The sequence below is a fragment of the Ovis canadensis genome, chromosome 17 (assembly GCF_042477335.2).
Source record: "Ovis canadensis isolate MfBH-ARS-UI-01 breed Bighorn chromosome 17, ARS-UI_OviCan_v2, whole genome shotgun sequence".
Taxonomy (NCBI): Eukaryota; Metazoa; Chordata; class Mammalia; order Artiodactyla; family Bovidae; genus Ovis; species Ovis canadensis.
The window spans coordinates 75081606-75093508 of NC_091261.1; the positions used below are offsets into that span (position 1 = coordinate 75081606).

At 53.7% G+C, this 11903-nt stretch overlaps 1 protein-coding gene across 2 annotated transcripts in view; it reads left to right on the forward strand.

Annotated features, from left to right (window-relative positions):
• The window catches only part of CMKLR1 (chemerin chemokine-like receptor 1), a 44605-nt gene extending 32981 nt beyond the window's left edge, over positions 1 to 11624 (forward strand). The window contains exons 2-3 of one of the 2 annotated variants that reach the window (XM_069558012.1): positions 5674 to 5747; positions 6874 to 11624. In XM_069558012.1, coding sequence (XP_069414113.1) covers positions 6877 to 7965 — 1089 coding nt within the window. In that variant the 5' untranslated portion in view covers positions 5674 to 5747; positions 6874 to 6876 and the 3' untranslated portion in view covers positions 7966 to 11624. The remainder of the gene's footprint in view (positions 1 to 5673; positions 5748 to 6873) is intronic. The other variant, XM_069558011.1, reaches the window with a different exon arrangement.
• Positions 11625 to 11903: the final 279 nt, after the last annotated feature.

Here is an 11903-nt window from a genome sequence, read left to right on the forward strand (position 1 = left end):
TCTGCCGGGGTTGCAGTCTTTCTGGATTTTCAGGAAGGTGCTCTCTGTACATTCTAGGTGGCAGTCCCAGTGCAGAGGAAGCAAACTGGAAGAACAGCAAAGAGCAAGGTTAAGTTCTAACAGTAAAGGACAACTGTGGAGGTGTTGTGGGCTGGAACCGCATCTCCTCCCCTAAATTCCTAAGTTGCCGTCCTAACCCCCAGTACTTTGGGAGCATGACTGTATTTGGAGACAGGGTTAAAATTTTTTATTTTTTAAAAATATATTTTTATATTGGAGTATAGTTACTTTACAATGCTGTGTTAGTTTCTGCTGCACAGAGAAGGGATGAATACATACATCCCTCCCTCTGAAGCCTCCCTCCCACCCCTCTGCGTCATCGCAGAGCACTGAGCTGAGCTCCCCGTGCTGTGCAGCTGCTTCCCGCGAGCTATTTCACACCCAGCAGTGTATATATGTCTGTTTAGCTCTCCCAGTTCATCCTACTCTCTTCTTCTCCCTCTGTGTTCACATGTCTGGTCTCTACAGGAGACAGGGCTTTTAAAGTGATGATTAGCATAAAGTGAGGTCACTGGGGGGATGCTTAATCCAACCTGCCTGATGCCCTTCTATGAAGAGGTGATTAGGACGCCGACCCACACAGGGGGAGACCGTGAGGACGTAGTAATATCCTGAGGACCCGCTTGGTGCCCACCTTCTTCCCTGACCTGGACACAGAGCTGAATAAGACCAGTCCTCACCCTCAGGTAGCTTGCAGTCCAGTCAGGCGTGTTGTTTTTTGTTCAGTTGCTGAGTCGTGTCCGACTGTTTGCGACCCCATGGACTGCAGCATGCCAGGCTTCCCTGTCCTTATCTCTTGGAGTTAGCTCAAAAACACATCCATTGAGTCAGTGAGGCCCTTCAAGCATCTCATCCTCTGTCACGCCCTTTTCCCCTTGCCCCCAGTCTTTCCCAGCATCAGGGTCTTTTCCAATGAGTTGGCTCATGACATCAAGTGGCCAAAGTATTGGAGCTTCAGCTTCAGCATCAGTCCTTCCCATGAATATTCAGGGTTGATTTCCTTTAGGATGGACTGGTTGGATCTCCTCCCAGTCCAAAGGACTCTCAAGAGTCTTCTCCAACACCACAGTTCGAAAGCATCAATTCTTTGGCGCTCAGCTTTCTTTATGGTCCAGCTCTCACATCCATTCTTGACTACTGGGAAAACCACGGCTTTGTCGGAGCTTTGTCAGCAAACTGATAGCTCTGCTTTTCAACATGCTGTGTGTAAAAGCCAGTAATAATCCTATGAACACCATGGGCCCCGGAGTAGGGAGCCGGGTGCCCTGGGAGCCTTACCGGGGGGGTGTTAGTATGCTGCGCTGCTGTAACAGATTACTGCAGACTGCGTGGCTGTAAACGACTAAAATGCACACTCAGTAGTGCCTCCGGAGGCCAGAAGTCTGCAGTGAGCTGTCGCAAGCTGGGCTTCCTCGGAAGGCTCTGGGGAGGCTCCCTTCTGGGTCCCCCAGTTCTGGGGCTCTGGGCATCCCTCGGCTCCTGGCCACATCCCTCCAGTCTCTGCCTCCCTTTTCACATGGCTTCTCTGTTCCCCTGTCAAATCTCCTTCTGTCATCTCCTCTCACGGGGACACTTGTCTTTGGGGTTAGAGGCCAGCTTCTCCCAAGGTGATCTCATCTTGGGATCCTTACGTCAATTATATCGGCAAAGATCCTTTTTCCAAATAAAGTCACATTCACAGGTTCTGGTGGATGTATCTTTTTTTTTTTTTTTAAGGGAAGATTTAACCTACTCCAGGGGGTGGGGGTTGTCGTGGCAGTCTGGAAAAGAATTTCCAGACATAGAGCATTTCATCAGGGAGTGAGTTTATTAAGAACAAAGAGCAGAGAGACCGTGGGTGCTGCGAGCACAGCGGGCTGACCTCCTGACGGAGCAGGGGGAGCTGACCGTGAGAACAGCGGGCCAGCTCAAGCGAGAGCTGACGCTTTTGGTGGGTTAGTAGCCAATTTTTATAGCCTCAAGACAAAGGAAATTCCTGCTGGAAAGGTGGCATTAGGTGATTGCTCAGGGTGCTCTAGGGTGAGTACAGGGGTGGGCATTTTTGCCTAATATGGGGTTAGGAAATCTGCTGGTGATGGTCAGGGGGGCTTCTGGCAATGGTTACAAAGGGGGCTCGATCAGTTTCAGAGGTGACCTTGGTTCTGGGCTCCACTTCTGTGACCTTGGTGCAAGGCCTCATACTGGTGGTCTTGGGATGGGAACTCCATGAGGGTGGGGGGGTTTCAGGGCTGAGTCTGAAGTTGTAGAGGAAATTAGAGAGAGTGATTTTGATTTTTGGCAGGTGCCACGTAGCAAATATGTTGGTCAACAAGGTTTTAGGGGATTCCCTCATGGTCCAGTGGTTAGGACTCTGTGCTCCTAATACCAAGGGCCCAGGTTTGATCCCTGATTAGGGAACTAAGATCCTGTAAGTTGCGGTGCAGCCAAAAAAAGAGAAGGTTTTAGTTGCTTCACTTCAGGACGCTTTGTCTCTTCACAAAACAGAGCTCTCAGACCTCCCAGGACCTTGACCTCGATTTGCCTGGGTCTTTCCCCGTCATCCTCGCCGAGCCTGGGACAAGCTGGAGGGCCTTAACTCATCCTCCCAGTGGTCCTGAGAAGTCGGTAGGGCAGGGGTTTCTATCAGTCCCATTTTGCAGATGGCACAACTGAGGCTCAGAGATGGGAGGCGACTTGGTCGGGTGACATAGGGAGTCTCCCCGCCATGCCACCACCTCCTCCGTGGTCCCAAAAGGGCACAAGTTGGAGATGACAGGAGGAATCTGGGAGCGGAGCCAGGACAGCTTGTCTGTCCCCTGGGCTCCTGGGGAGCCTAGGGCAGAAAAAGGGATAGTCTGGCCAGACTCACCTGCCCACCTGGACTGTGATAGACAACGTCAGCTTGGCAAACGATTCCCAGCTGTGCCATAGACCTCAGATCATCCTGAAAACTGGGAACATAAGTTCCTCGAGGGGCCAAGAAAGGTCAGCAAAGAGGAGGTGTCCTGGGAGGGTGGAGCTGGGGTCCCTGGGGCATCAGCAAGGGTGCGAACAGACACAGGAAGGAGTGCTCACTTCCTGGAAAGCAAGGCGGTGAAGAGCAGGCTGAGTCAGAGCAGCCTGGGTGTGAGGGTGCGTGTGCCTGCTCAGTCCCTTCAGTCGTGTCCAGCTCTTTGTCACCCCATGGACTACAGCCCTCCAGGCTGCTCTGTCCATGGGATTCTCCAGGCAAGGATATTGGAGTGGGTTCAGTTCAGTCCAGTTGTGTCTGACTCTTTGCGACCCCATGAATCGCAGCACGCCAGGCCTCCCTGTCCATCACCAACTCCCAGAGTTTACCCAAACTCATGTCCATCGAGTCAGTGATGCCATCCAGCCATCTCATCCTCTGTCATCCCCTTCTCCTCCTGCCCCCAATCCCTCCCAGCATCAGAGTCTTTTCCAATGAGTCAACTCTTCGCATGAGGTGGCCAAAGTATTGGAGTTTCAGCTTCAGCATCAATCCTTCCCATGAACACCCAGGACTGATCTCCTTTAGGATGGTCTGGTTGGATCTCCTTGCAGTCCAAGGGACTCTCAAGAGTCTTCTCCAACACCACAGTTCAAAAGCATCAATTCTTCAGCACTCAGCACCCCCTTCCAGTACTCTTGCCTGGAAAATCCCATGGATGGAGGAGTCTGGTGGGCTGCAGTTCATGGGGTAGCTAAGAGTCAGACATGACTGAGTGACTTCACTTTTCACTTTCATGCATTGGAGAAGGGGATGGCAACCCATTCTGGTGTTCTTGCCTGGAGAAGCCCAGTGACGGGGGAGCCTGGTGGGCTGCCGTCTATGGGGTTGCAGAGTCGGACACGACTGAAGCAACTTAGCAGCAGCAGCAGCAGCAGCAGCAGCAGCAGCAGCAGCAGCAGCAACTTTCTTCACAGTCCAACTCTCACATCCATACATGACCATTGGAAAAACCAGAGCCTTGACTAGACGGACCTTTGTTGGCAAAGTAATATCTCTGCTTTTTAATATGCTGTCTAGGTTGGTCATAACTTTCCTTCCAAGGAGTAAACGTCTTTTAATTTCATGGCTGCAATCACCATCTGCAGTGATTTTGGAGCCCCCAAAAATAAAGTCAGCCACTCTTTCCACTGTTTCCTCATCTATTTCCCATGAAGTGATGGGACCAGATGCCATGATCTTCGTTTTCTGAATGTGGAGCTTTAAGCCAACTTTTTCGCTCTCCTCTTTCACTTTCATCAAGAGGCTTTTTGGTTCCTCTTCACTTTCTGCCATAAGGGTGGTGTCATCTGCTTATCTGAGGTTATTGATATTTCTCCCAGCAATCTTGATTCCAGCTTGTGTTTCTTCCAGCCCAGCGTTTCTCATGATGTACTCTGCATGTAAGTTAAATAAGCAGGGTGACAATATACAGCCTTGATGGACTCCTTTTCCTATTTGGAGTCAGTCTGTTGTTCTAACTGTTGCTTCCTGACCTGCATACAGATTTCTCAAGAGGCAGGTAGTTAGGGCTCCTTATATGCCACTGTGCTCTGCAACAGCCTTACAAGGATATCAGTAGCTTCCAGGTAAGAAAATCGAGGTTCAGAGAGGTGAAGCAACTTGCCCAAGGCCACACAGCTGGGAAATCTGACTCCAGAGCCTGACTTCCAAGGATCCTGAGTGAAAACTCTCTTGGGTTCCCGCTGCTTGCCTGAGGAATTCAGAGTCCCAGTACCGCCTCTCTGAGCTCTCCAAGCCTTCACTTTGAATCCCGAGAGCCCAGACTGTCATCACGTTCTTGATCTTCCCACGGAGCTGTCCACCCCATTTCTGTTTCCCTTGCCCTCAAGGCCCCCGCAAGCAGCTACCAGTGGGAAATCTCCCCTGGGATGCTGTATTGGCCCTGGACAGTGATGCTACCCACTGCCTCTGTCACGTGCCTTTCAGCAAAGCCCCTGCCCAGTGAGACATGCCCAGGAGAATCCAGGGTTAGGGAACAACAATACTCCCTAAGCTGCTTCCTCCATCTCCATACAGGAAATTCTACCACGGATCACATTACCCTTTCTGATGCGGCCACAAGAAAGCTCAGAGTTGCAGGTCAGAGGCCTCAAGCCCATTGATTCTGCTGTTTGCAGTTTCTGCCCTGGTTTGGGTTGGCTCTGATGTCTACGTCTAGTTAAAGGTTTTGTTGGTTATAGTTCCTTGTGATAGACAAATCGGTGCACACATTAACCCAAACACTTCACCTAGCGTTTTAGGGGAGCAGTGTTTTTTTTTTTGTTTGTTTGTTGTTCGCGCCTCCCCAACAAATGCCAGTAGTGATAACGCTATTACTTCCAAGGTAAAGGTAAGGGTTAGGGGAAGGTCACACAGCAGGCTGACCAGATGTGCTGCGGTGGTGGGGGTGGGTCGGGGGAGATGGGGGTTGGGATGAAGGGTTTAGCTGTTGATCTGAGTTCATGAGACTCTACCACTTGCCAGCTGGGTAACCCTGGGCCCGCCTCGCAGTGTCTCTGAGCCTCTGCTTCCTCCTCTGTAAAGCGGGAGTAACTGGTACGTTCTGTGTCTGGCACTGAGTCCACCCGGACCCCTGGTTCTTAGATCGAGAGCCGATTGCTGCGCCTTGTTCTGCCCTGCAGGTATTTCCAGCTGTGTTTGGGGGCTGACTGGCCAGGGACCACCACTGGAGAGCTGTGGATGTAACAGTGAAACGGTGAGGGGCCCTTGTGGTCTGAAATCCTCTCTCCAAAGGGCAGCAGTGGGAGGCCAGGACGAGGCAGAGGTTCTGTGGCGCAGCTGTCCCCTGGGTTTTGGGAATCTGGTCAGAGTCAGGTTCAAAGCACCGTGCACCTCTCCTTCATTGCGCCTAGCTTCACTGCGATTTTTCCACGATTGGAGGGTTGTTTGTTTGTTTTTTGGATGAGTGTTTGTCTCCCACTAGACTATAAAGGAAAAAGAGAGAGTCCCAGAGAGGCAGCAAAAACACAGTGGCCCAGAAGGTAAGCGTCCGCAGCTGCCCTGACTCAGGGACTCCCCCTTCCCAGCTTTGTGCTCTTGGGCACATAACTTAAGTTCTCTGTGCCTCAATTTCCTCATCTGTAAAGTGGGGTGTGTAACCACTTCATTGAGTTGTTATGAGGATGAAAGGACTTTGCATACATCCACCCTTTAGAATAGTACCCGGTATATAGTAGGTGCCTGCGAGCTGTTTGTCAAATAAATAAAATAGCAAAGCCACCCAGCTGGTCTTGCTCACAGCCAGGGAGGACACTGTCGGGCTCGCTGGTGGTGGCCAACCTCTTAAATCCAGTTATACATTTTGTTGGTTACAGTTCCTCGTGATAGATAAATCGGTGCACACGTCAGCCCACACACTTCAGCCAGTGTTTTGAAGGTGCAGTGTTTTTGTTTGTGTGTTGCTCACTCCTCCCCAGCCAACGCCAGGAGCTCTTTGTTTCCCTGAGTTTGTTTATTTTGGCTGTGCTGGGTCTTCGCTGCCGTGTGGGCTCTTCTCTGGTTGTGGCGAGCGGGAGCTACTCTCTGGTCTGGTGCACAGGCTTCTCACTGTGGTGGCTTCTCACGGGCTCGAGGGCGCCCGGGCTTCAGTAACTGGGGCTTGCAGGCTCGGCAGCGGCAGCTCTCGGCTTCTAGAGCACCGGCTCAGCGGCTGTGGTGGATGGGCTCAGGTGCTCCTCCGCACGCGTAATCTTCCCCGATCAGGGATCGAGCCCACGTCTCGGGCATCGGCTGGCAGGTTCATGAACACTGGGCCACCAGGGAAGCCCTTTAAAGCCAGTTCTAATCCAAGTTCCCCTCACGCCCCCTGTCTCCCCTGGCAGAGAATGGAGGCCGAGGATTACAACGCCTCCTACGAGGACTACCCTGACGACTTGGACCCCATCGTGGTTCTGGAGGAGTTGTCTCCCCTGGAAGGCAGAGTGGTGAGGATCTTCCTGGTGGTGGTCTACAGCATTATCTGCCTCCTTGGGATCCTGGGCAACGGCTTGGTGATCGTCATCACCACCTGCAAGATGAAGAGGACGGTGAACACCGTCTGGTTCCTCAACCTGGCCGTGGCCGACTTCCTGTTCAACATCTTCCTCCCCATCCACATCGCCTACGCCGCGCTGGACTACCACTGGGTGTTCGGGACGGCCGTGTGCAAGATCAGCAACTTCCTGCTCATCCACAACATGTTCACCAGCGTCTTCCTGCTGACCGTCATCAGCTTCGACCGCTGCGTCTCCGTGCTCCTCCCGGTCTGGTCCCAGAACCACCGCAGTGTCCGGCTCGCTTACACGGCCTGCCTGGTCATCTGGGTCCTGGCTTTTTTCTTGAGTTCCCCGTCCCTCGTCTTCCGGGACACGGCCCGCCTGCACGGGAAGATATCCTGCTTTAACAACTTCAGCCTGTCGGCCGCCGGCTCTTCGCCGTGGCCGGCTCACCCCCAGGTGGACCCGGTGGGCTCCAGCCGGCACATGGTGGTGACCGTCACCCGCTTCCTCTGCGGCTTCCTGGTGCCGGGCCTCATCACCACCGCCTGCTACTTCACCATCGTCTACAAGCTACAGCGCAGCCGCCTGGCCAAGACCAAGAAGCCCTTCAAGATCATCCTGACCATCATCGTCACCTTCTTCCTCTGCTGGTGCCCCTACCACGCCTTCTACCTCCTGGAGCTCCGTCGTGGCTCCGTGCCTCCCTCCGTCTTCAGCCTGGGCGTGCCCCTGGCCACCGCCATCGCCATCGCCAACAGCTGCATGAACCCCATCCTGTACGTCTTCATGGGTCAGGACTTCAAGAAGTTCAGGGTGGCCCTCTTCTCCCGTCTGGTCAATGCCCTGAGTGAGGACACAGGGCATTCCTCCTACCCCAGCCACAGGAGCTTTACCAAGATGTCATCCGTGAACGAGAGGGAGACTGGCATGCTCTGAGCCTCGCCCGGAAATCCCCCCAGTGGATGCTCCCAACCTTGGAGGAGGCTCAAAGCTACACCTTCTGGAGACCATGGCAGGAACCCTCCCCACCCCCCAACAGTGGACACCCTCAACCTTGGAGACTCAAGGCTATGCCTTCTGGACACCACAAGGAGCCTCCTGGGCAACCCACAGATGCCCACTGTATTTTATGTGGGGCTGAGCAGTGTTTTTGAGCTTGGAATCCAGGGTTTGGAACGCCTTTCCTCCAGGGGCATGGTGGGCACAGCATGCTGCGGTGCCTAGGCTTGGACCAGTATTCTGTACATCTTCGGAGACTTGCCTTGACCAACGCAAAGCAAAAAAGGGAGAATTTTCTAAAGCACTGCCATGAACTGGGCTGGGCATAAGACAGAGGGATTCAGTTACCTACCTGAGCACTTTCCAGGCCCGACACAGACAGTTTGCAAGGTCCGTTTCTGGTGTAAGGAGAGGAGGTCAGAGCCAAGGCAGTGTGATGTAGATCACGCCTCGCCACAGAGCCCTATATTAATAGCTGGCCAGAAATCCTGCTCTTAAGCCATTCTTCAGGTCTCGGGCGTGTTGGAATGCACACACCTTGTCCAGGCCACCTGGGAAGAGAAGGTGACATATGAGCACAGAAACTCCTGGGACCATGCATTTGACTTTCAGATCAGCTGGAAAGATAGATAACACGTCCTGAGCAGGGCATGGGGCTTTTCAATGGGGGCAAGAGAAGGGCTACAGGGCTATAGGGCTACAGCGAAGACTTGGGTCTTGTGGGGGAAGGAATGGAGAAAGAAAAGACCTTTCAGAGGGCATGTGACAGGAAACAGCTCACCCTAGAACCCTCCAGGGCAATGGTGCTGTGTTGAGGGTGGGGTCAGGCTGCCACCCCCTCGCCCAAGCCCTGACCTCAATTTGCATTTGTTCCCCTGGGGCTGGTTCGAGGTGGGCAGCCCCCTACTCACTCCATCACGGCAATTCCTCCCTCTTTCCTGATCCACTGCCTCTGGCTGTCGATGCCAGAGGCTGAAGAAAACGCTCTAGGGCAGGGGGGTGGATAGTGGGTGGGGGTGGAGGGTGGGATCTCTTCTTTCTCAGTGTCCTCAGAGCCTTGCTGGAGGCTAGCCCAAAATCAGCTGCAGGAAGCAACCTGGGAGGAGCAAAGATGCCTCTGAGGGCTCAGTCCCTCCAGAAGCAGACTCTGGAGCCTGGCTCATTGGACTGTGCTCCTGAGATGCAGGGCCTGGGGGGCGGTGGGGGTGGGGCGGGCCCAGCGGGCGGTGGGGTGGGGGTGGTGGTGCCCTGGGCCCAGGACTCCTCCTGTGGGCAGCCACACTGTCTTTTCCGGCATCCCACTTACAAACGACAAAGGTGATGCTCAGAGTGGGGAAGTTACCCAGCATCACACAGCCAGCCAGGGGGCAGAGTCTCCAGAAAAGAACAGAGCTGTTCTGTCATGGAGAATGCCTCTGCAGAGAATATTCTACACTGTCCTGGTAACCTACATTTATTTAGCACGTCTATGTTAAGCACTTTACGTGTGTATCTCATTCATCCCTCCCGGCAGCCAGCCCCGAGTTAGGTACAATTATCACTTCCCTTTTATGCAGGAGGCTTCTGGGGTTCAGAGAGTTTAAGTAACTGGCCCAAGGATGCCCAGCTGGTCTCTGTTAGGAGTCTGGACTTGAACCTAGGTCTGTCTGGCTCAAAGAAGGCTGCAGAGGCTTAGCATTTTGAGCATTCATATACGCGTATCTCTCAGCAGATTCATGTTAACATCTTAAAGGCTTTAAAGGCAGCTATGCAAATAGATTTCAAAAATGATCCAAAGTGGCAGAGAAAATGTGCTTGGCTCCCAGCTCCCTTGGCACCCATCTACACCCACCCACCCTGGTTCCCACCTCCTGTGTCCACACACACCCCTCCCCACCGCCCCACCCCACCCCACCCAGCTCTCCAGGGAGGGTGGCGGGGAGGGAAGCCTGGAGGGAGGACCCTTTGGCCTCCGAGTGTCCATATTCCATTCTCTTCCAAGTTTCTTTGTTGTGAAACCATTTCTCCAACAAGATGCAATGAACAGATGTAACGTCTACGCAGCGCCGGGCAAGTTCCCCAGGCCACGGGCTGTTTGGATTCGTACCTCATTTAGAGACAAACTGTTCCTTCCCTCTGTTGGGTCCTTGCGCTTGTGAAAGGCAGCTCTGAATTGACCCTACTGGGGCCTCCAGTTGCTGCAAGCAGTCTGAACTTAGCTTGAGCAAAGGGAGCTTTCAATATTGCCCAGAGGCCCCTGTCACCCACCCCCCACCCACCCAACTTCACAGTGAAGAATCCAGGCCATGAGATGGAGTCAGGGGGGTTCCAGGCCCCAGAGACAGTCACCAGCCACTTGGGGAGGGCCACACTGTTTGCTGGGGCTCAGTTTCTTGTTCCTTCTGGGCTGCGTGCAGGCCAGCCCAGGCCGGGGGAGCCAGGAAATCATTTTGTCTTTGGAAAAGCTGATGAACAGGAGCAAAATGAAAACCAGCTGTGTTCCTCCTAGGAGCCAGGCCTCGCTTTTTCTGGCTGCCCCACCAGTCTTCCTGTTCTGACCATCAAATGCTTAAGTGCAGCCATGACAACCTTTCCAGTCTTGTCCCTACAGCTACTTCTGAGGGTCCCCACTGGTCATACGTTCAAAGACCCTGAGTTTCACACAGCACGTTCACCTGAATTACTCCACAGGCAGCTAAAACGGCGCTGTGTGCCCAAGAGCCCTCCCTCCGGGGCCAGGACCCCCCAGTGGGTCCTGCAGCGCTGCCTCCTGGGTGGGGTGGGGCGGGGTGGAGAGGGCATGGGGTTGTGGGCAGAGGGATAAAAAGAGAAGATGCTGTTTGAGGGCGGGGGGAGAGGGAGGGAGGAGAGAAGTGAGAAGGAGAACAATGATGAAGAAAAGCGATCTGGCATTTATTAAGCACCTACTGTGTATCCGGCCCAGAATCTCATCAAAGCCTCAAAAACGACCCTGTCAGAAGAGGACCATCAGACCCGAGTGGGGGGGCGCAGAAAAGGAGGTTTGGCCCGTGGACCCCGCTTGATGAGAGTCACACGGTAGTAAATGGAACTGGGCCTGCTGCCCGAGAGAGTTCCCAGCTTCTTCAGCCCTTGGGAGGATGGAGAGGGAGGGGCAGGGAGAGAGGAGGAAGAGAAACAAGAGGGAGGGTCTGAGAAGGGGAATCGGACCCAGGCGCCGGCCAAAGGAGGAGTTTGCTTTAAGCTGGACCCCAGGGTCAACCTGGAGAGCAGAGCCCAGGATGGATGGGAGAAGAGAGAATCCAATCATGAGAGCCTCGAGGGCCGTTCAGGCTCATCCCCACCAAGTCCTCCCTGTTTCACAGAGGAGGGAGCTGAGGTTGCAAGAGCTGCCCTGGAGAAATCTGCAGAGGGAGGTGCGTTACTGGTGTGGCCAGTGGTTTCCCAGCTCCTGGTCCTGGCCTTCCTCTCCACTCCTCTCTGACATGCTCTGGCTCTGGAGAGCTGCTACTGGGGCTGCTATCCAGGACGAGGGGGAATCGGGAGGCAGCTCGTTTGACAGCGAAATAATTCAGTAGGGGGTTTGCTCGCTTCCTCTCTGAAGACAATGTTTCTCTTGAATAAACAGACCGAAGCAAGCGTGAGAACTCTCATTGCTAGAGGGTCCTGCCCCTTGCCTCCCTCACCCACCTCATGGAATGCCAGCTGAGGCTCAGAGAGGAGAAGTGTGCTGTCCGGAGTTGCACGGCTATGTTGTGAGATGGCAAGAGAACCCTTGCAGCTCCCAACCTCCCATTCCCCAAATTTTGGACCACAAGAAATCCGTATCTTGAGAAAGTTCCCTCCGCTCATGTAATTTTTCTAGGAACCAAGGATATAAGACAGGTAGCGAGTGACTTACCCAAGACAACACAGCC